The 18416-nt window shown below is 45.3% G+C and overlaps 2 protein-coding genes across 6 annotated transcripts in view; one reads left to right on the forward strand and one right to left on the reverse strand.

Annotated features, from left to right (window-relative positions):
- Positions 1-2971: 2971 nt before the first annotated feature.
- MRPL55 (mitochondrial ribosomal protein L55) lies at positions 2972-15002 on the reverse strand. 2 transcript variants are annotated; one of them, XM_077490612.1, is made up of 4 exons: positions 14858-15002; positions 13902-14023; positions 9941-10145; positions 2972-3198 (listed from the first exon to the last, which is right to left on the reverse strand). In XM_077490612.1, the coding sequence occupies exons 2-4, from the start codon at positions 13946-13948 to the stop codon at positions 3046-3048; spliced, it is 405 nt and encodes a 134-aa protein (XP_077346738.1). In that variant the 5' UTR covers positions 13949-14023; positions 14858-15002; the 3' UTR covers positions 2972-3045. The 2 variants fall into 2 exon arrangements, with proteins under 2 accessions (XP_077346738.1, XP_077346739.1); XM_077490613.1 differs by having other exon boundaries at positions 14844-14965.
- Positions 15003-15203: 201 nt separating this feature from the next.
- Positions 15204-18416, forward strand: part of GUK1 (guanylate kinase 1) — a 42232-nt gene continuing 39019 nt past the window's right edge. The window contains exon 1 of one of the 4 annotated variants that reach the window (XM_077490611.1): positions 15204-15274. Coding sequence is in view for 1 of the 4 variants with exons in the window: in XM_077490606.1 (XP_077346732.1) it covers positions 15472-15520 (49 nt within the window). In the remaining 3 variants the exon portion in view is untranslated. Of the gene's footprint in view, positions 15275-15369; positions 15521-18416 lie in introns of those variants that run through there. The other 3 variants (XM_077490610.1, XM_077490606.1, XM_077490608.1) reach the window with 3 other exon arrangements.

Raw genomic sequence — 18416 nt, forward strand, 5'->3', positions numbered from 1 at the left:
ACACTTTTTAAACTATATAGGTCAGAACAAAATGCGGGACAAATGAGGAGGAATGAAGAACAGAGGGACATTGCTCCAAATCAGGGACAGTTGGGAGCGATGGATTTGCATAGTGTTCCAGGTTTTGCGATGATTGACATCGATCTCACCTGTAGCTGACGGTTGCCCAAAATAAAGAATTTGCTGCATTAATAATAATGGCGCTGATCTCCCATATTTTGGCCTTCTCCCGGTTCTTGTTTCCTGTGCCCAGGTTTACCTGTTTGCGGAAGCTCTGGCGGATGGCGCTGTGAAAATAGGGATGCCCAGTGCCTTGTCCAACCGCATTGCAGCCCAGACCCTGCTGGTGAGTATATATTCATAGAAGAGGAGGAAAAAAAATGTATGATTCAGGGTCTAATTAACCACTTGCCACCCGTATAACTTACTTATATGGCGGTAAGGTGGCACTGCTTGTGCCAAATACAGGGAAATCTGTTAGTGTGGAAAAGACTTAAAGTGGGGTGCAGCGATGCGTGGGAACGTATCCCCCCTCGTTCTCCGCTCCGCTCGCGGCGCCGTCATTCTTACTGTGGGCACCGGCTGTGGCTTCACAGCGGGGCACCCACTGTGCATGCGCGAGTGGCACAGGGCGCCGTGATACGCCACACAGTCATCTGGGACACGTGACAGGTCCCAGATGACTGTGCGGCGCGAGGGGGAAGTGATTTCGCCAGCCCGGGCAAGGAAGAAGGCAGACTACGAGGGACCCCCTAGCAACAGGTATTTAGAGGTGAGTAATTTTTATTTTTTTCCAATTTTTTTTTTTTAAGAATTTTAAACAATTTTTTATTTTTTGGTGGCAACACCACTTTAAGACTGGGGTGGAGGTTCACCTTCCAGCAGGACAACAACCCTAAACATACAGCCAGAGCTACAATGGAATGGTTTCGATCAAAGCATATTCATGTGTTAGAATGGCCCAGTCACAGTCCAGACCTAAATCCAGTTGAGAATCTGTGGCAAGACTTGAAAATTGCTGTCCATAGACACTCTCCATCTAATCTGACAGAACTTGAGATATTCTGCAAAGAAGAAGAATGGGCAAAAATGTCCCTCTCTAGATGTGCAAAGCTGGTAGAGACATCCGCAAAAAGACTTGCAGCTGTAATTGCAGAGAAAGGCGGTTCTACAAAGTATTGACTCCGGTGGGCGCCATACAAATACCCCCCACACTTTTCACAGATTTATTTGTAAAAAATGTGAAAACCATTTATCATTTTCCTTCCACTTAACAATTATGTGCCACTTTGTGTTGGTCTATCACATAAAATCCCAATAAAACTCCACCCCAGTCAGATAGGCTGGCGTCCGTTGTGATCACCATCCATTTCAGAGGTAGGAACGACTTTGTCTGAAGTACCGGGGACCTCAGCCACCAGATCAGGGAATCCCTGACTAACTGGCTCACCTGAATCTGTCGATCCAGGGACAACAGAGATTTGTCCCACTTTGTCAAAATCTCCTCCTGCAGGACTCTGGTGTGGAACTGGGCATACGGTACTGCCTCGAAGGAGGCCACCATGAGTCCCAGGACTTGCATGCAGAAGCGTAGCGACGACCACTTGCGGTTCATCAGCAGTTTTACTGCGGCTCCGAGGGTCTGCAGCTTGTCTGAAGGGAGAAACACTCCCGCTTCCCTGGAGTCCAGCAGCAAGCCTAGGTACTCCAGACGCTGGGTCGGTACGATCAACGACTTCTTTAGGTTCAACAGCCACCCAAATTCCTGCAGGGTCTGCATGGTGATCGCCACATCCTCCTCTAACTCTGAGGCGGAAGATGCTCTCAGGAGGAGACCGTGTAGGTATCCCACGATCGCGCATTGCCGCAGCAACGCAAAAACAGGAGCCAGTACCTTGGTAAAGACTCGCCATGCCTCTTACTGAATACCTTGGACTGTCTACTTTCCAAACAGGGGTCATTTGGGGGGTATTTGTACTTGTCCTGATGTTTTCGGGCCTCAAGAAATGAGATTGGCTGTCAGTACATCAAGACTGATGGATTTTCAGATATATATTCCATAGTTTATGGACTCTATAAATTTCCTACAGACTAAATAATATACACTGATTTGGATTATTTTCACCAAATAAATGTAGCAGAATATAGTTTGGTGTAAATTAATGAAGAAAGGATTTAAAAAATTCTATAAAACAGAAACAAAAATTTTCCCCAAATATTGGTATTTTTTTATTTTTTTTTTAGCAAAAAAAATAAAAAAATAAAACCCAGTGCTGATTAAATACCAAAAGAAAGCTCTATTTATGTGGAAAAAATGCTAAAAATGTAATAAGGGTACCGGGGGGTTACATGACCGTGCAATTGTCATTCAAAGTGCAACAGTGCTGCAAAGCTGAGAATTGGCCTGGGCAGGAAAGTGGCCAGCATTGAAGTGATTAAAAGGATTTTTTTTTCCTTCTTTAGAATCACTTTAAGAATACGTACTGGAATAGAATTGTATATTTCAATCCAGAGTAAAGCATGTCAGGATGTTGCAGAGAAGGGCTCTCTGTGAGGAAGCAGCAGTCTCTCTGCAGAGGTCTAATATACCCCTTCCTGTGTCTGAGCCAGAGCTCTCTCCGATCAGTAGGGGGCATGAGCTTTACTGAATGCAGAGATGTAGCAGGGGGTGTATCGCACTTCCACAGAGAGACTAATGTTTCCACACAGAGAGCAAGGTTATTTTCTACAGCATTCTGGCAGGGGACAGGCTTTACTACTCAGGCTGTGGCTTCTTTTGAAAAAAAGTAATGTATTTTGACTCCGGTTGTGAAAAAACAAACAAACCTTCACATCAATGCAATGCTGTGAAACAACAGATAACAATGCAGGTCAGCCCAATTCATGGGATGTGGTGTGACTGCCGCTTACTAAGTAGACTCCTTGAACATGAAACAATCTTATTACAAAGACAAAATCAATGCTTTCAATATAAAAAAAAAAAAACTTTATTCGTTCTATTTGTGACCCGATAATTCTATGTACAATCACAGCTCTCAGTGGGATTTATTTCTTCTTCCAGAACTTCTTGTACTCGTCTAAGCTGATGTCAGCATAGATGTCCTTCTCCTCCTTGGCCTTCACCTTCTTGGACTGGTCCCTGAGACGCTGCCGCGCCTTCCGCTCGTCTTCAGACAGCGTGGTGACATCTATCGGTATCTGCGGAGAGAGAACACATGACCAATCGTATCATGAAAGATGTCCCATCATGGAGCAAGGTCTGTGCAAGAATGGACTCTACAACCTATTTTTATAGGTCTGTACACCCCCTGTGCCCATTATGAGGGGTTCCCATCATCCTTGTGTTGAGTTCTTGGGTCTGTACACCTGCTGTACCCATTATCAGGGATTTCCACCATCCCCTGTTATGAGTTATTGGGCCTGCCCACCTGCTGTGCCCATAGTAAGGGTTCTCACTATCCCTGTGCCGAGTTCCCGGGGTCTGTACACCCGCTGTGCCCATTATTAGGGATTGCCACCATCCCTGTGATACCTGGGGATGCGGCGGGAATCGGAAGTCAACAGGCAGGGCAGAGAGCGAGTCAACAGGCTGGCAGCAGTGGAACTAGGGGTAAGCTGGCCAGGGCAGGGGTGCAGGGTGGCAGCCGCATATTCTGTCGAAATCGAGAGACCCAGAGCCGTCACATTAGGTAAAGGAAGTGACGTTCCGTGTCTCCCTCGGGAGGTTAAACCTCATGGCGCCCATCTTGGTACACCCTACTCTCGGCCGCAGTAAGCCAGCAGTGGACATCTCGTTACACCCAGCCCGAACTATATGGGCTTGGTGTAACAATATGTCAACTGCTGGCTTACTGTAGTCGAGTGCAAGGTGTACCAAGATGGGCGTCTCAGCTTACTACTATATATGATAAATGACATGAATGATGAGGAAAGGAAGGATTTTGCAATGCTATATGATATATAGCATTGCAAAATCCTTCCTTTCCTCTCATCATTCATGTCATTTATTATGCCAGACCAGGAATTGCCCATAAGTGCCACATATCAGTCAGTGCCGCCTATCATTCGTCTGTATTGTGCTTTAAAAACGGTCACATGACATTAAAAAAATAAAATAAAAAAGTATCAGTTATCGGTAACGTTGATTACTTGGGAAAAAAAAGTATTGGTACTTGTAATTGGTCTTAAAAAAGAGGTATTGGGACAACCCTATTATGAGGGGTTTGCAGCATCTCTGTGCTGAGTTCCCAGGTCTGTACATGCTGTGCCCATTATGAGGGGTTTCCACCATCCCTGGGCTGAGTTCCTGGGTCTGAACACCTGCTGTGCCCATTATGAGGGGGTTCCGTCCATCCCTGTGATGAGTTATTGGGTCTGCCCACCTGCTGTGCCCATAGTAAGGGTTCTCACTATCCCTGTGCCGAGTTCCCAGGTCTGTACACCCGCCATGCCCATTATTAGGGATTGCCACCATCCCTGTGATACCTGGGGAATGCGGCGGGAATCGGAAGTCAACAGGCAGGGCAGAGAGCGATTCAACAGGCTGGCAGCAGTGGAACTAGGGGTAAGCTGGCCAGGGCAGGGGTGCAGGGTGGCAGCCGCATATTCTGTCAAAATCGGAGATCCGGAGCCATCACATTAGGTAAAGGAAGTGACGTTCCGTGTCTCCCTCGGGAGGTTAAACATCATGACACCCATCTTGGTACACCCTACTCTCGGCCGCAGTAAGCCAGCAGTGGACATCTTGTTACACCCAGGCTGAACTATATGGGCTGGGTGTTACAATATGTCAGCTGCTGGCTTACTGTAGTCGAGTGCAAGGTGTACCAAGATGGGCGTCTCAGCTTACTATTATATATGATAAATGACATGAATGATGAGGAAAGGAAGGATTTTGCAATGCTATATGATATATAGCATTGCAAAATCCTTCCTTTCCTCTTATCATTCATGTCATTTATTATGCCAGACCAGGAATTGCCCATATGTGCCACATATCAGTCAGTCCTGCCTATCATTAGTCTGTATTAAGCTTTAAAAACGGTCACATGACATTAAAAAAATAAAATAAAAAAGTATCTGTAATCGGTAACGTTGATTACTTGGGAAAAAAAAGTATTGGTACTTGTAATTGGTCTTAAAAAAAGAGGTATTGGGACAACCCTATTATGAGGGGTTTCCAGCATCTCTGTGCCGAGTTCCCAGGTCTGTACACCCGCTGTGCCTATTATGAGGGGTTCCCTCCATCCCTGTGCTGAGTTCCTGGGTCTGTACACCTGCTGTGCCCAATATGAGGGGTTCCCTCCATCTCGGTGATGAGTTATTGGGTCTGCCCACCTGCTGTGCCCATAGTAAGGGTTCTCACTATCCCTGTGCTAAGTTCCAAGGTCTGTACACCCGCTGTGCCCATTATTAGGGATTGCCACCATCCCTGTGATACCTGGGGATGCGGCGGAATCAGAGTCAACAGGCAGGGCAGAGAGCGAGTCAACAGGCTGGCAGCAGTGGAACTAGGGGGTAAGCTGGCCAGGGCAGGGGTGCAGGGTGGCAGCCGCATATTCTCTCAAAATCGGAGATCCGGAGCCGTCACATTAGGTAAAGGAAGTGACGTTCCGTGTCTCCCTCGGGAGGTTACCCACTTAAGGACCGCCGCATTTAATTATACGTCGGCAGAATGGCATGTACAGGCACAAGCACGTACCGTACGTGCCTGCCTTCCAGCGGGTGGGGGGTCCGATCGGCTGGCTGTGGCGGTCCGTTTCACTTCAGGAGTGATCCGGGATGAGGGGATGGCCATCCCCTCTCGATCGCTCCTGGCGAATGAGAAGCTTCCCCCGCCTGTGTAGTGTAAACACAGGCAGGGAGGAAGTGATGTCACTCTCCTCGGGGCGGTCTTTTTGACCGGATTTAAGGAGAGCAGAGATAGTAAGTGCACTAGAGGTCGACCGATATGGGTTTTTCTCTGGCCAATGCCGATATTTAGAAATCATGGCGGCCGATGGCCGATATATGATGCCGATTTTTTGGGGCCGATTTTTTTTATTATATTTTATTTTATTTATCCCCTTTCATCTCATAAAACCTAACAGACACCTTTCCCACTGGGGCGGTTTTTTTTTTAGGCGCTTTTGGGCTAAAAATAGCGCCTGTAAAGTGCCTGCAAAATGGCTCCCCTGCATTCTGTGTGAAAGACAGAGTGCTTTCAAACTGAGGCGATGAAGTCCTGCAAGCAGCACGTTTGGAGTGGTGTATACCGCTCCTCCACCACTCCTGCCCATTGATATTAATGGGCACCACTGCCGAAGCGCATGCAATGCGTTTTGGCAGCGGTGCTTCACGGGTGTATTTAACCTCTTCTTCGGCCGCTAGCTGGGTTATATGCGCGCCACTAGCAGCTGAATAGCACCACTAAAATGAAGGTAAAGCGCTTCTAAAACTAGCAGCATTTTACCACCAACGCTTGCCCGCTCCAGTGTGAAAGCAGCCTATAAAATAAAAACAGATAGTCAAAACTTTTGGACGAAAAAAAAAAATGGGCTAACTTTACTGTTTTTTTTTTTTTAAATCATTTAGTGTATTTTTTTCCCCCCAAAAAAATGCATTTGAAAGACCTCTGCGCAAATGCCGTGTGACATAAAATGTTGCAACAACCGCTATTTGATTCTCTAGGATCTCTGCTAAAAATATATATATATCGGTCGACCTCTAAAGTGCACCAACACTACACTGACATGTAGGTACACATAGGCACACAAATCACCCCCCATCCCCCCCCTCCCAGTCACAGTGTCACTGATTGCAGTGATCATTTATTTACTGATCACTGCATTTAGTATCAGTTGTGACTAGAGTTAACCCTTTCACCAGCGATCACAGTATAAGTGTCACTGGTGACGCTGGTTAGCCAGTTAGTTATTTAGTTTCCCCGTCAGGTTTTTATATAGCGTCAGGGACCCCCATATACTACCTAATAAAGTTTTTAACCCCCTGATTGCCCCTAGTTAATCCTTTCACCACTGATCACCTTATAAGTGTTACGGGTGACTCTGGTTAGTTAGTTTGCTTTTTATAGCATCAGGGCACCCACCATTTATTACCCAATAAAGGTTTAACCCCCTGATCACCCGGCGGGTGATATCAATTAGGTTTTAGGGTCAGGGTCTGCGTCGCCCCAGGCAGCGCTAGGTTAGTGCCAGTACCGCTAACACCCACACGCAAAGCATAAACCTCCTGTAGTGGTATAGAATCTGAACAGATCAATATCTGTTCTGATCAGATCTATACTAGCGTCCCCAGCAGTTTAGGGTTCCAAAAAAAAACGCATTGTTAGCGGGATCAGCCCAGATACCTGCTAGCACCTGCGTTTTTCCCCTCCGCCCAGCCCACCCAAGTGCAGTATCGATCGATCACTGTCACTTACAAAACACTAAACACATAACTGCAGCGATCGCAGAGTCAGGCCTGATCCCTGCCATCGCTAACAGTTTTTTTGGTAGCGTTTTATATTTAAATCCGGAAGGCAGTGCTTGGTTTTCGGGGTCCCGTACGTGGCTAGACTCCCAAAGAGTCCCCCACATGTGGTATCCCCGTACTCGGGAGAAGCAGCAGAATTTATTTTGGGGTGTAATTTGACTTATGCCCATAGCATGTGTGAGCAATATATCATTTAGTGACAACTTTGTGCAAAAAAAAAAAAAAAAAATTGTAATATTCCCGCAACTTGTGGCAAAATATAAAATATTCCATGGACTCAACATGCCTCTCAGTAAATAGCTTGGGGTGTCTACTTTCCAAAATGGGGTCATTTGGGGGGGAGGGGGTTTGTGCTATTTTGGCATTTTATGGCCTTCGAATCTGTGATTGTTAGTGAGGAGTGAAATCAAAAATTTGCACCCTTAGAAACCCTGAAGGCAGTGATTGGATTTTGGGGTGCCGTACGCGGCTAGACTCCCAAAAAGTCCCACATATGTGGTATCCCCGTACTCAGGAGAAGCAGCAGAATATATTTTGGGGTGCAATTCCACATATAACTATGGCATGTGTGAGCAATATATCATTAAAGCCCCATACACACGATCGGACTTTGTACAAACTTTCCCGTGGACTTTTGTACAAAGGGCGTGGTCCACAAGTTTGTATTGCATACACACGGTCGGACTTTTTGACAACAAACACGAACGTAATGATGTCACAACGTACTGACGCCGCTTCAAAAGAGGACGTTCAATGACTCCAGCGCCACCTTTGGTGAACTTCTGTATTGTAGTCTGATCTTTTGCATTGGTTCTGAGCATGCGTGTTGTACCTTGTACAAAAGAAGCGAAAAAATGGGAAAAAACTGCGCTACGGAATACAAATGGTATTGAACGGAAGCTGCAATTCAAAATGTACACCAAGAATACACCAAACAGAAATAGAAAAAAGAAAGAACTGCGCTAACCACGAATACCCAAATGTGAGTAGGGTATGTATATGTGCCAGACCCACGATATGGGTCTTAGTATCTTAATGTCTCCAAGACCACCTCCAAAGTATAATGCAAACCATATACAAATAAGTGCAATTTAAATGCAAAAACAAACCATAAATACGTGTCAAGAGTGTGAGTTCCCCAAACACAATATGAGTAAATCAAACTCTTTATTTTTAGAGGTATATGCACTGAGTTTGATTTACTCATATTGTGTTTGGGGAACTCACATTTGGGTATTCGTGGTTAGCGCAGTTCTTTCTTTTTTCTACCTTGTACAAAAGTCCGAATCTTTTGCGTACACACGGTCGGACTTTGCTCCATCGGACTTTTGTTGCCAGAAAGTTTGTCCGTTCGCACAGCCAACAAAAGTCCGATGAAAACAGAAAAAGTTTGTCCGATGGAGCGTACACACAGTCGGATGTTGCTCCAAAACAGCTAATTTGCTGTATGACTAAAATTTAGATTATTCGATTTTTCTTATAACAAAAAGTAGAAACTATCTTTTTATTTCAAAATTGTCATTCTTTTTCCTTTTATATCGTAAAAAATAAAAAAATAAAAATCGCAGAGGCAATCAAATACCATCAAAAGAAAGCTCTATTTGTGGAAGTGAAAAGGACGCAAATTTAGTTTGGGTACAACATTGCATGACCGCGCAATTACCAGTTAAAGCAGCGCAGTGCGAAATTGTAAAAACACCTCTGGTCCTTAGGCTGACAATTGGTCCTGGGCTTAAGTGGTTAAACATCACAACGCCCATCTTGGTACACCCTACTCTCGGCCACAGTAAGCCAGCAGTGGACATCTTGTTACACCCAGCCCGAACTATATGGGCTGGGTGTAACAATATGTCAGCTGCTGGCTTACTGTGGTCGAGTGCAAGGTGTACCAAGATGGGCGTCTCAGCTTACTACTATATATGATAAATGACATGAATGATGAGGAAAGGAAGGATTTTGCAATGCTATAGGATATATAGCATTGCAAAATCCTTCCTTTCCTCTCATTATTCATGTAATTTATTATGCCAGACCAGGAATTGCCCATAAGTGCCAGCCATCAGTCAGTGCCGCCTATCATTAGTCTGTATTGTGCTTTGAAAACGGTCTTAAAAAAGAGGTATTGTGACAAACCTATTATGAGGGGTTCCCACCATCCCCAGGTCTGTACACCTGCTGTGTCCATTATGAGGGGTTTCCACCATCCCTGTGCAGAGCTCCTGGGTCTGTACACCTGCTGTGCCTATTATGAGGGGTTCCCACCATCCCTGTGCCGAGTTCCCTGGTCTGTAGACCTGCTGTGCCCATTATGAGGAGTTCCCACCATCCCTGTGCTGAGTTCCCTGGTCTGTACACCCGCTGTGCCCATTATAATCTCCTCCTGCAGTCAAACACTATCATTATTATACAGCTGTAACATATACTGCAGTGCTGTACAGAGAAGATACACTAGTCACAAGTTCCTTACAGTCAGCATTCTTCGTGGCTCCTTGTAGTGGATGGTGATGGTGGACCCATCAGGCTGGACCAGTAGCACCGGGTAGGTCCTCAGGTAAGCGGATCTACCAGAGCGGCCTATTACCGCTTTGTTTGCGCTGTGTAGATCAGACGAGGTGTGTAGGAGGCGGCACGAGGCGGGAAGAAACCCCCTGAGAGGAGAGCACTGCACAGAGCTGAAAGGAAACACAGGAGGGGTTGTAGTAAATTGGTTGCATTCCGTGAATACATTTCTATACTTTTTATTTGCCACAAATTATTTTACAATGTTGCCAAAGGCAACATAAAAAGATCACTTAAGGGGGGGGGGGGGGAGTCTATTATTTATAAAACATTTGTTGCACGAATGTCAGAAGCATTCGTACAAGCTAAACAACGAGTATTTTACAAAAAAAAAATCGTCAGCTCCACCTAGTGGCAAAAAAGTGTGCTATAATTTTCTGAGGGCGTTCAATGAGGACATATACCGCATTCTGGCCACTAGATGGTGCTGGCGATACAGGAATCAATCTATTATATATAAAAAGAAAAAGGAAATTTTGTTCAGTTTGCAGAACGTTTCTGACAATCATTCAAACAAATGTTTTATACAAAGACCCTACAGTGTCAGTAAACCCATCTACATCCCTCTCGCCATAAAGATTGGCTATAGAAGACTAATCCATCCCTAAATCGCACTATTACAAGTAGGATGATTTATTTATTTATTTTTTTTAGTAAATTTTATTCTGGTCACATGACTCACCTTGCTGCATGGCGCCAGTCTATGGGGGGGGGGGGGGGGGGGAGGGGCTAAGCAACAGGGCATCAGGTGACTGCTGTGTGTTCCCATCTTCCGCATAGCATAGTGAATGTCACATGACCACCGCTCACAAAGAAAAAAATCAAACATAGTTTCTTTAATATTTATCTTTGGATTGATTGCAAGGCTTTATTCACGCTTGTGCGACTTGTCATGCGACTTTGGACACACAAGGGGGAGATTTACTAAAACTGGTGCCGCTGTCCATAGAAACAAATCAACCAGAAGTTAGAAGCTGATTGGCTACCATGCACAGCTGCTCCAGTTTTAGCAAATCAAACCCCCATAAAGTCGCATGACAGGTCGCAGCCCACGTATTTCAATGGAAGCCGTTCAGATCTATGCGACTTAAAGTGGCAGCAACTTTAATCACCATTTTCCGCCCCGGCCCATGGCAAAATGATGGCTGGGCGGAACTTTCGTTGTTTTGGGTGGGTGTCATGTGACGTCCTCCCTGGAACAGGCCGCGCTGTGGTGCGATCTGTCCGGAGGACACAGCTGATAACTGATTAGTGTACCGGCCGGAACCGCGTCATCGCTGTGACCAATCACAAAAGGTCACATGACAACTGTATACAATGGATGGCTTCCTTACATGCCATTTCATTTTGTGTTGCTTAGCTGTGATTGGTCACAGTGATCACCTGGTACAGACAGGGCCAATCACAGCACATCTGTACTATGTGATTAGCTGCGGCTACTCACAGCTAATCACAACAATACACACTGAATTAATCAATTTTATTCAGCAAAAATGGCTGCTTATAACAGTGAACTTCACTGTTATAAGCAATCTATAACGTGGGTTAAAGAAAAAAAAAAAAAATCATGATCACTTCCCCAGAGTAGTACAATGTTACTATGGTAACACTGAATCGCTCTGGTCACAGTGCATTAAAAAAAAAAATATATATATATATATATATATATATAATATTTATACATATTATTATTTTTTAAACACACTGTGACAAGAGCGATACAGTGTTACCATAGTAACATTATATATCTATATATAAAAAAGATATTACGTATAAAATATTACACATACACACATATATATATATATATATATACACATATACATACATACACACACATATACACACACACACTTTATTATATAATAAATATATATAAATAAAAAAGATATGATATAAAATTTACATTACACATTTACATGTGTGAATTTTTTTTATATATATATATATATATATATATATATATATATATATATATATAAAAAAAAAAGACAGATATATATATATATTTACATAAAAAAAAATGATATATGTATAATTTCACTTTCCTTTTTTTTATATATATATATATATATTTTACATAAAAAAAAAAAAAAAAGGTCAAATATATATATATATATAAAATTTACATAAAAAAAGGAAAGTGAAATTATACATATATAATTTTTTTAATGTAAATTATATATATATATATATATATATATTTTTTTTTTTACATACTGTCACCAGTCAATGTCCCTGATCACCGCCTCACCCATCGAACGCTGTACTGCACTGGTGACAGTATGTATAATAAAAAATAAAAAAAAAGGCTTTTTTTATTTTTTTTATTTAATTTTCCAAAAAATTACAACTTTAAAAAACTCCCCATGCCTCTTACTAAATACCTCGGACTGTCTACTTTCCAAAAAAGGGGGTTATTTGGGGGATATTTGTACTGTCCTGACATTTTCAGAACTTAAGAAATGAGATCGGTCGTCAGAACAAAAACGCATTTTTTTTTCTCCTCAAACTTTTCGTTCTTTTTTTTTTTTTTCGTTTATTAAGCAAAAAATAAAACCCCAGTGGTGATTAAAAAACACCAAAAGAAAGTTCTATGTGTGTGAAAAAAAAATATGATAAAAATGTCACATGTGTACAGTGTTGTATGACCGCACAATTGTCATTCAAAGTGTGACAGCTCCGAAATCTGAAAACTGTCCTGGGCAGGAAAGGAGGTGAAAGTGCCCTACTTTGATGGGTCAGGAGCGCCATAGACTGCAATGTCAACTCTCAAGGGTCGCAGCTTGTTATCAATGCTACGGTTGGGCAACAGCCAAAGTCGCACCCATCTAAAGTCGCACTAGTTTGGAGTCGCATGCGTCTGAATGGAGCCTAACCTGTAATTGAAAACAAACAATTTCATAAAGCGGAACTGCCCTTGTTGTTGTTGCTTTAACTTTGGATAGTAAAACATTTTTTTTTTCGGCCAGTAAATCCCTTATACAGCCCACTTCCTGTTTCTTGTCTGGTCATCAGCCTAGGCTGATGACATCAGGCACAGCTCTCTCTGTCTCACTCTAGTAAGATTTTGCCAGGAACGGGGGTGAGCCATAAGAGGACCAATGAGATCTGCAGAGCTGGTGGTGTGTCTGTGTAAATCCAGGAAGTGAACAGGCAGCAGCTTCAGCTGCCCACAGTTACAATGGCTGCAGCCAGACTCAGTGGAGGGAGATTTCTGCAGCATATTTGGCATGTACAGAATCCCAGTATATATATATATATAAAATAATATGCAAAGTGGTTGGAGGGAAGCTTCAGAATGGCAAAATATGTTTTTAATTACAAATCATGTGAGCAGAGGGCAGCTCCTCTTTAAGGAAGGTATATATCATGCGGGTTTGCTGGAGCGGAGAGGGAATTGGTAATGTTGAGCAGAATTGCGGCTTTTGACGAAACTGGACCATGTGAAGTCCGGTGGCAACGCTGCAGAGGGAAGATCAGCCTCCGAAGGGTTGCCACCAGGAAAGAGGAAGTACAACCTACTGGTGGGATCACCAGATATTTACTGACCAGTTCTGTAGTAAAGCTGGAAATTCTCTTTGGGTTTACTGACACTTTAACCCTTTTACTGCCATTAGTGTGGCATTTTACAGACTTACAGCTGCTTGATCTCTCCCATAGACCCCACTCCCACCCTCCACATGTGACTTCTCCGCCATGCTTCCTGGCCTTCCCCTTGTGTGAGCATAGGAAAGGCTCACGTTAAACCAGAGGGTCAGCGTGGCAGCCAGGTACAAAGAATTTTCAGAAGCAGAGGTCAGCCGCGGCACTCTGGGCGATCGGATAATTATAATCTATCTGTACCGGGATCTGCCCTCGCCATTTACCGGAGAACGGTGCTCAGCGCTGTGCTGGTCTTCCGGAGAGCCTCCATAACACCCAAGGGACTGGCGATTCCCAATGCTGATTGGTCAGATCTCGAAGAGAACCTCCCGCATCACTGAGACACCTGAGAAAGAAGAGAGATGAGAGATGGGCAGCAACCAACTAATCACCTTTGGGGGGTGCTGGGACTGGTACTCCTCCATTAAGGGTTTAATAAGGTTGCTAAAGCTTGTAGTCTACTATAAAGTGTGGTGACAGAGGATGCTGGGACTTGTAGTCTACTATAAAGAGGGTGATGAGGATGCTGGGACATGTGGTCCCCTATAAAGGGGAATGATAGGGGATGCTGGGACTTGTAGTCTACTATAAAAGGGGAATGACAGGGCACGCTGGGACTTGTAGTCCTCCATAAGGGGGTGACGGGGGATGCTGGGACTTGTAGTCCTCCATAAGGGGGTGAGGGGGGATGCTGGGACATGTAGTCCTCCATAAAGGGGATGACGGGGATGCTGGGACATGTAGTCCTCCATAAAGGGGATGACGGGGGATGCTGGGACATGTAGTCCTCCATAAAGGGGATGACGGGGGATGCTGGGACATGTAGTCCTCCATAAAGGGGAATGACGGGGGTGCTGGGACTTGTAGTCCTCCATAAAGGGGAATGACAGGGGATGCTGGGACTTGTAGTCCACCATAAAGGGGAATGACAGGGGATGCTGGGACTTGTAGTCCTCCATAAAGGGGGTGACGGGGGATGCTGGGACTTGTAGTCCTCCATAAAGGGGGTGACGGGGGGTGATGGGACTTGTAGTCCTCCACGTGGAGTAATCACAGTTTGATGGGGGGGAGGGGATTATCAGTTCTTCTGTAGAACGAGAACCAGAATGTAACTTCATGGATATTTACATCGAACGGTAATAATAATAATCATATAAAAGTCTCACCTCCTGATACTCACCGTTTTCAAAGTCACACTGCTCTGCCAGAGCTCCCTGACATCACCACAGCGACATGACGTCATCACCCTGAGCCCCCCGTGCGGTGTCCCCGTTTCCGGTTCCTGAATTACACCAAGTCGGCCATTTTGTTGAAGCCTCCCATCGCGGAGCTGCAGGGTGAAATCTCCGGCAGCATGGCTCCGATAGCGGGGACATAAAAGTGACGTGTGGGTTGTCGTGGTGATAAGCCCTCCTTCGGTGGGTGGAGTTGGAGTCGACACCACATGGCCCCGCCTTCCGACTAATTAGGTTCGCGCCCCCTGAACATATGGTCTCGCCTGCGCATGCGCAGTACACAGCGGACACTATCCGATGGAGGACGTTATTAGACAAGACTCCGGCCGTGCGGCTTTTAGCTAGCCCCGCCCCTGGCTGAGGTAGGTGAGCACGTGGCCCCACCCCACAGAGCTAGCATAAAACCATTAAAAAAATGTAATGTATGCCCCCCCCCCCCCCCCCGAGTGGTGGAGGTGTGGCCCTTGGTCCCGCCCCCAGCCGAAGAGATGCGGCCGTGTCCCCGCCCCCTAGACAGTACCCCTGCACACGTGGTCCCGCCCCGCACTGCCAGGCACTGATGATCTTCGGAAGAGCTGTGAGCCGCCTCTTCTCTGCCGCTGCTGCAGGTAAAATACATTGTAATACATTGTATCGGTTTATGGGCGGTGACGTGACGTCACAGCTCTGCCTGTGTGTGGTGGGGGGATACAGTGTGTGGTAGAGATGGGCGGGGCATGCTGGGATTTGTAGTTCCTGGAGAGTTATCTGTGTGATGAGAAGAGGGCGCTGAGGTCACATACTGTCTGCTGGATGAGAAGATCCTCCTCAGCATCCTCCTCTCCTCCTCATCAGCATCCTCCTCTCCTCCATGTGTCACTTCCCCCCTCTGTGTGTGCGTGCATTTCATCACATTCATCCCATTATATGACATCACATCCAATCAGAATACATCCCATTACATGACATCACATCCAATCAGAATACATCCCAATACATTACCTCACATCCCATTACATGACATCACATTATATGATATCACATCCCATTACATGACCTCACATCCAATCAGAATACATCCCATTACATGACATCCCATTATATGGCATCACATTCATCCCATTACATGACCTCACATATCATTATATGACCTCACATCCCAATACATGACATCCCATTATATGGCATCACATCCAATCAGAATACATCCCATTACATGACATCACATTATATGACATCACATTCATCCCATTATATGACATCACATTATATGACATCACATTCATCCCATTATATGACCTTACATCCCATTACATGACATCACATTATATGACATCACATCCCATCAGAATACATCCCATTACATGACCTCACATTATATGGCATCACATTCATCCCATTATATGACCTCACATCCCAATACATGACATCACATCCTATCAGAATACATCCCATTACATCCCATTACATGACATCACATTCATTCCGTTACATGACCTCACCATTATATGGCATCACATTCATCCCATTACATGACATCACATCCCATCAGAATACATCTCATTATATGACCTCACATCCCATTACATGATATTACATTACAACCCATTGCATGAAATTACGATGTGACACGACATGATATCACATTACAATCAACTATTTTGTTGTTATAAAGATTTTGCCTGAACGTTGTGTCCCCGCGGGGAGCTGAGTCCGGGACTGCGGTGCTGCATTACAGCCGTATTGCATGCAGATAGGAGAGAGACGTGATTCCTATGTGTGTGTCACTGAGCCTAATGCCCCGTACACACGGTTGAAAAATTTCCGATGGAAAAAGCCCGATCGGATTATGTTGTCGGAAAATCCGATCATGTGTGGGCTCTATCAGACTTTTTCTGTGGGATTTTCCGACGCACGAAGTTTTGAGATCTGGATCTAAAATTTTCCCACAACAAAATCCGATCGCATAAATTCCGATCGCGTGTAGACAAGTCCGACGGACAAAGTGCCACGCATGCTCAGGATAAACTAAGGCCGCGTACACACGGGCGGATTGTCTGGCCAACTAAGTTCGTCAGACAATCCGACGGACAGTCCGTCCTACTTTTGAATGAACGGACTTGACCACACACGATGAACAGACAGTCCGCTGAAAGCTTGCGCGATGACGTGTACAGCACGTACGACGGGACTAGAAATACGACGTCCTATACACTGCAATGCAACCTTCCGCCGTGTAAATCCTTTCTGAGCATGCGCCATACTTAGTCCGTCCAACTTGCCTACTCACGAGCGGACTGTCCGCTGAAACCAAGTTTGGACGGACTGTATTACGGAAATTCCGAAAGACTTAGTCCGCCAGACTGTCCGCTGAAAAAGTCTGCTGAAGCCCACACACGAGCGGATTGTCCGCTGAAACACGTTTCAGCGGACTAAGTTGGACAGACAATCCGCCCGTGTGTACGCGGCTTAAGAGACGAAAGCAACTGGCCCGTTTATAGTCCCGTCGCACGCGTTCTACGTCACCGCGTTCAGAATGATCGGATTTTCCGACAACCGTGTGTATGCAACACAAGTTTTGGCCAAAATCTGTCGGAAAAAATCTGACGGATTTTGTGGTCGGATTGTCTGACCGTGTGTACAAGGCGTTACATAGATCTTCAGCCAGTAGAATATCAGGAACCTGGGAACAGACAGGATTCAGAGAGAGAGAGAGGAAAAGGAGTGGTGAAGAGAAGGATGGAACAGGGAAGGGAGAGGAGAAGGATGGAACGGGGAAGGGAGAGGAGAAGGATGGAACGGGGAAGGGAGAGGAGAAGGATGGAACGGGGAAGGGAGAGGAGAAGGATGGAACGGGGAAGGGAGAGGAGAAGGGAGAGGAGAAGGATGGAACAGAGAAGGGAGAGGAGAAGGATGGAACAGAGAAGGGAGAGGAGAAGGATGGAACAGAGAAGGGAGAGGAGAAGGATGGAACAGAGAAGGGAGAGGAGAAGGATGGAACAGAGAAGGGAGAGGAGAAGGATGGAACAGAGAAGGGAGAGGAGAAGGATGGAACAGGGAAGGGAGAGGAGAAGGATGGAACAGGGAAGGGAGAGGAGAAGGATGGAACAGGGAATGGAGAGGAGAAGGATGGAACAGAGAAGGGAGAGGAGAAGGATGGAACAGGGAAGGGAGAGGAGAAGGATGGAACAGGGAAGGGAGAGGAGAAGGATGGAACAGGGAAGGGAGAGGAGAAGGATGGAACAGGGAAGGGAGAGGAGAAGGATGGAACAGGGAAGGGAGAGGAGAAGGGAGAGGAGAAGGATGGAACAGAGAAGGGAGAGGAGAAGGATGGAACAGAGAAGGGAGAGGAGAAGGATGGAACAGAGAAGGGAGAGGAGAAGGATGGAACAGAGAAGGGAGAGGAGAAGGATGGAACAGAGAAGGGAGAGGAGAAGGATGGAACAGAGAAGGGAGAGGAGAAGGATGGAACAGAGAAGGGAGAGGAGAAGGATGGAACAGAGAAGGGAGAGGAGAAGGATGGAA

Source organism: Lithobates pipiens, unplaced genomic scaffold (assembly GCF_037356315.1).
Source record: "Lithobates pipiens isolate NorthernLeopardFrog02 unplaced genomic scaffold, aLitPip1_a1.2 Scaffold_19, whole genome shotgun sequence".
NCBI lineage: Eukaryota > Metazoa > Chordata > Amphibia > Anura > Ranidae > Lithobates > Lithobates pipiens.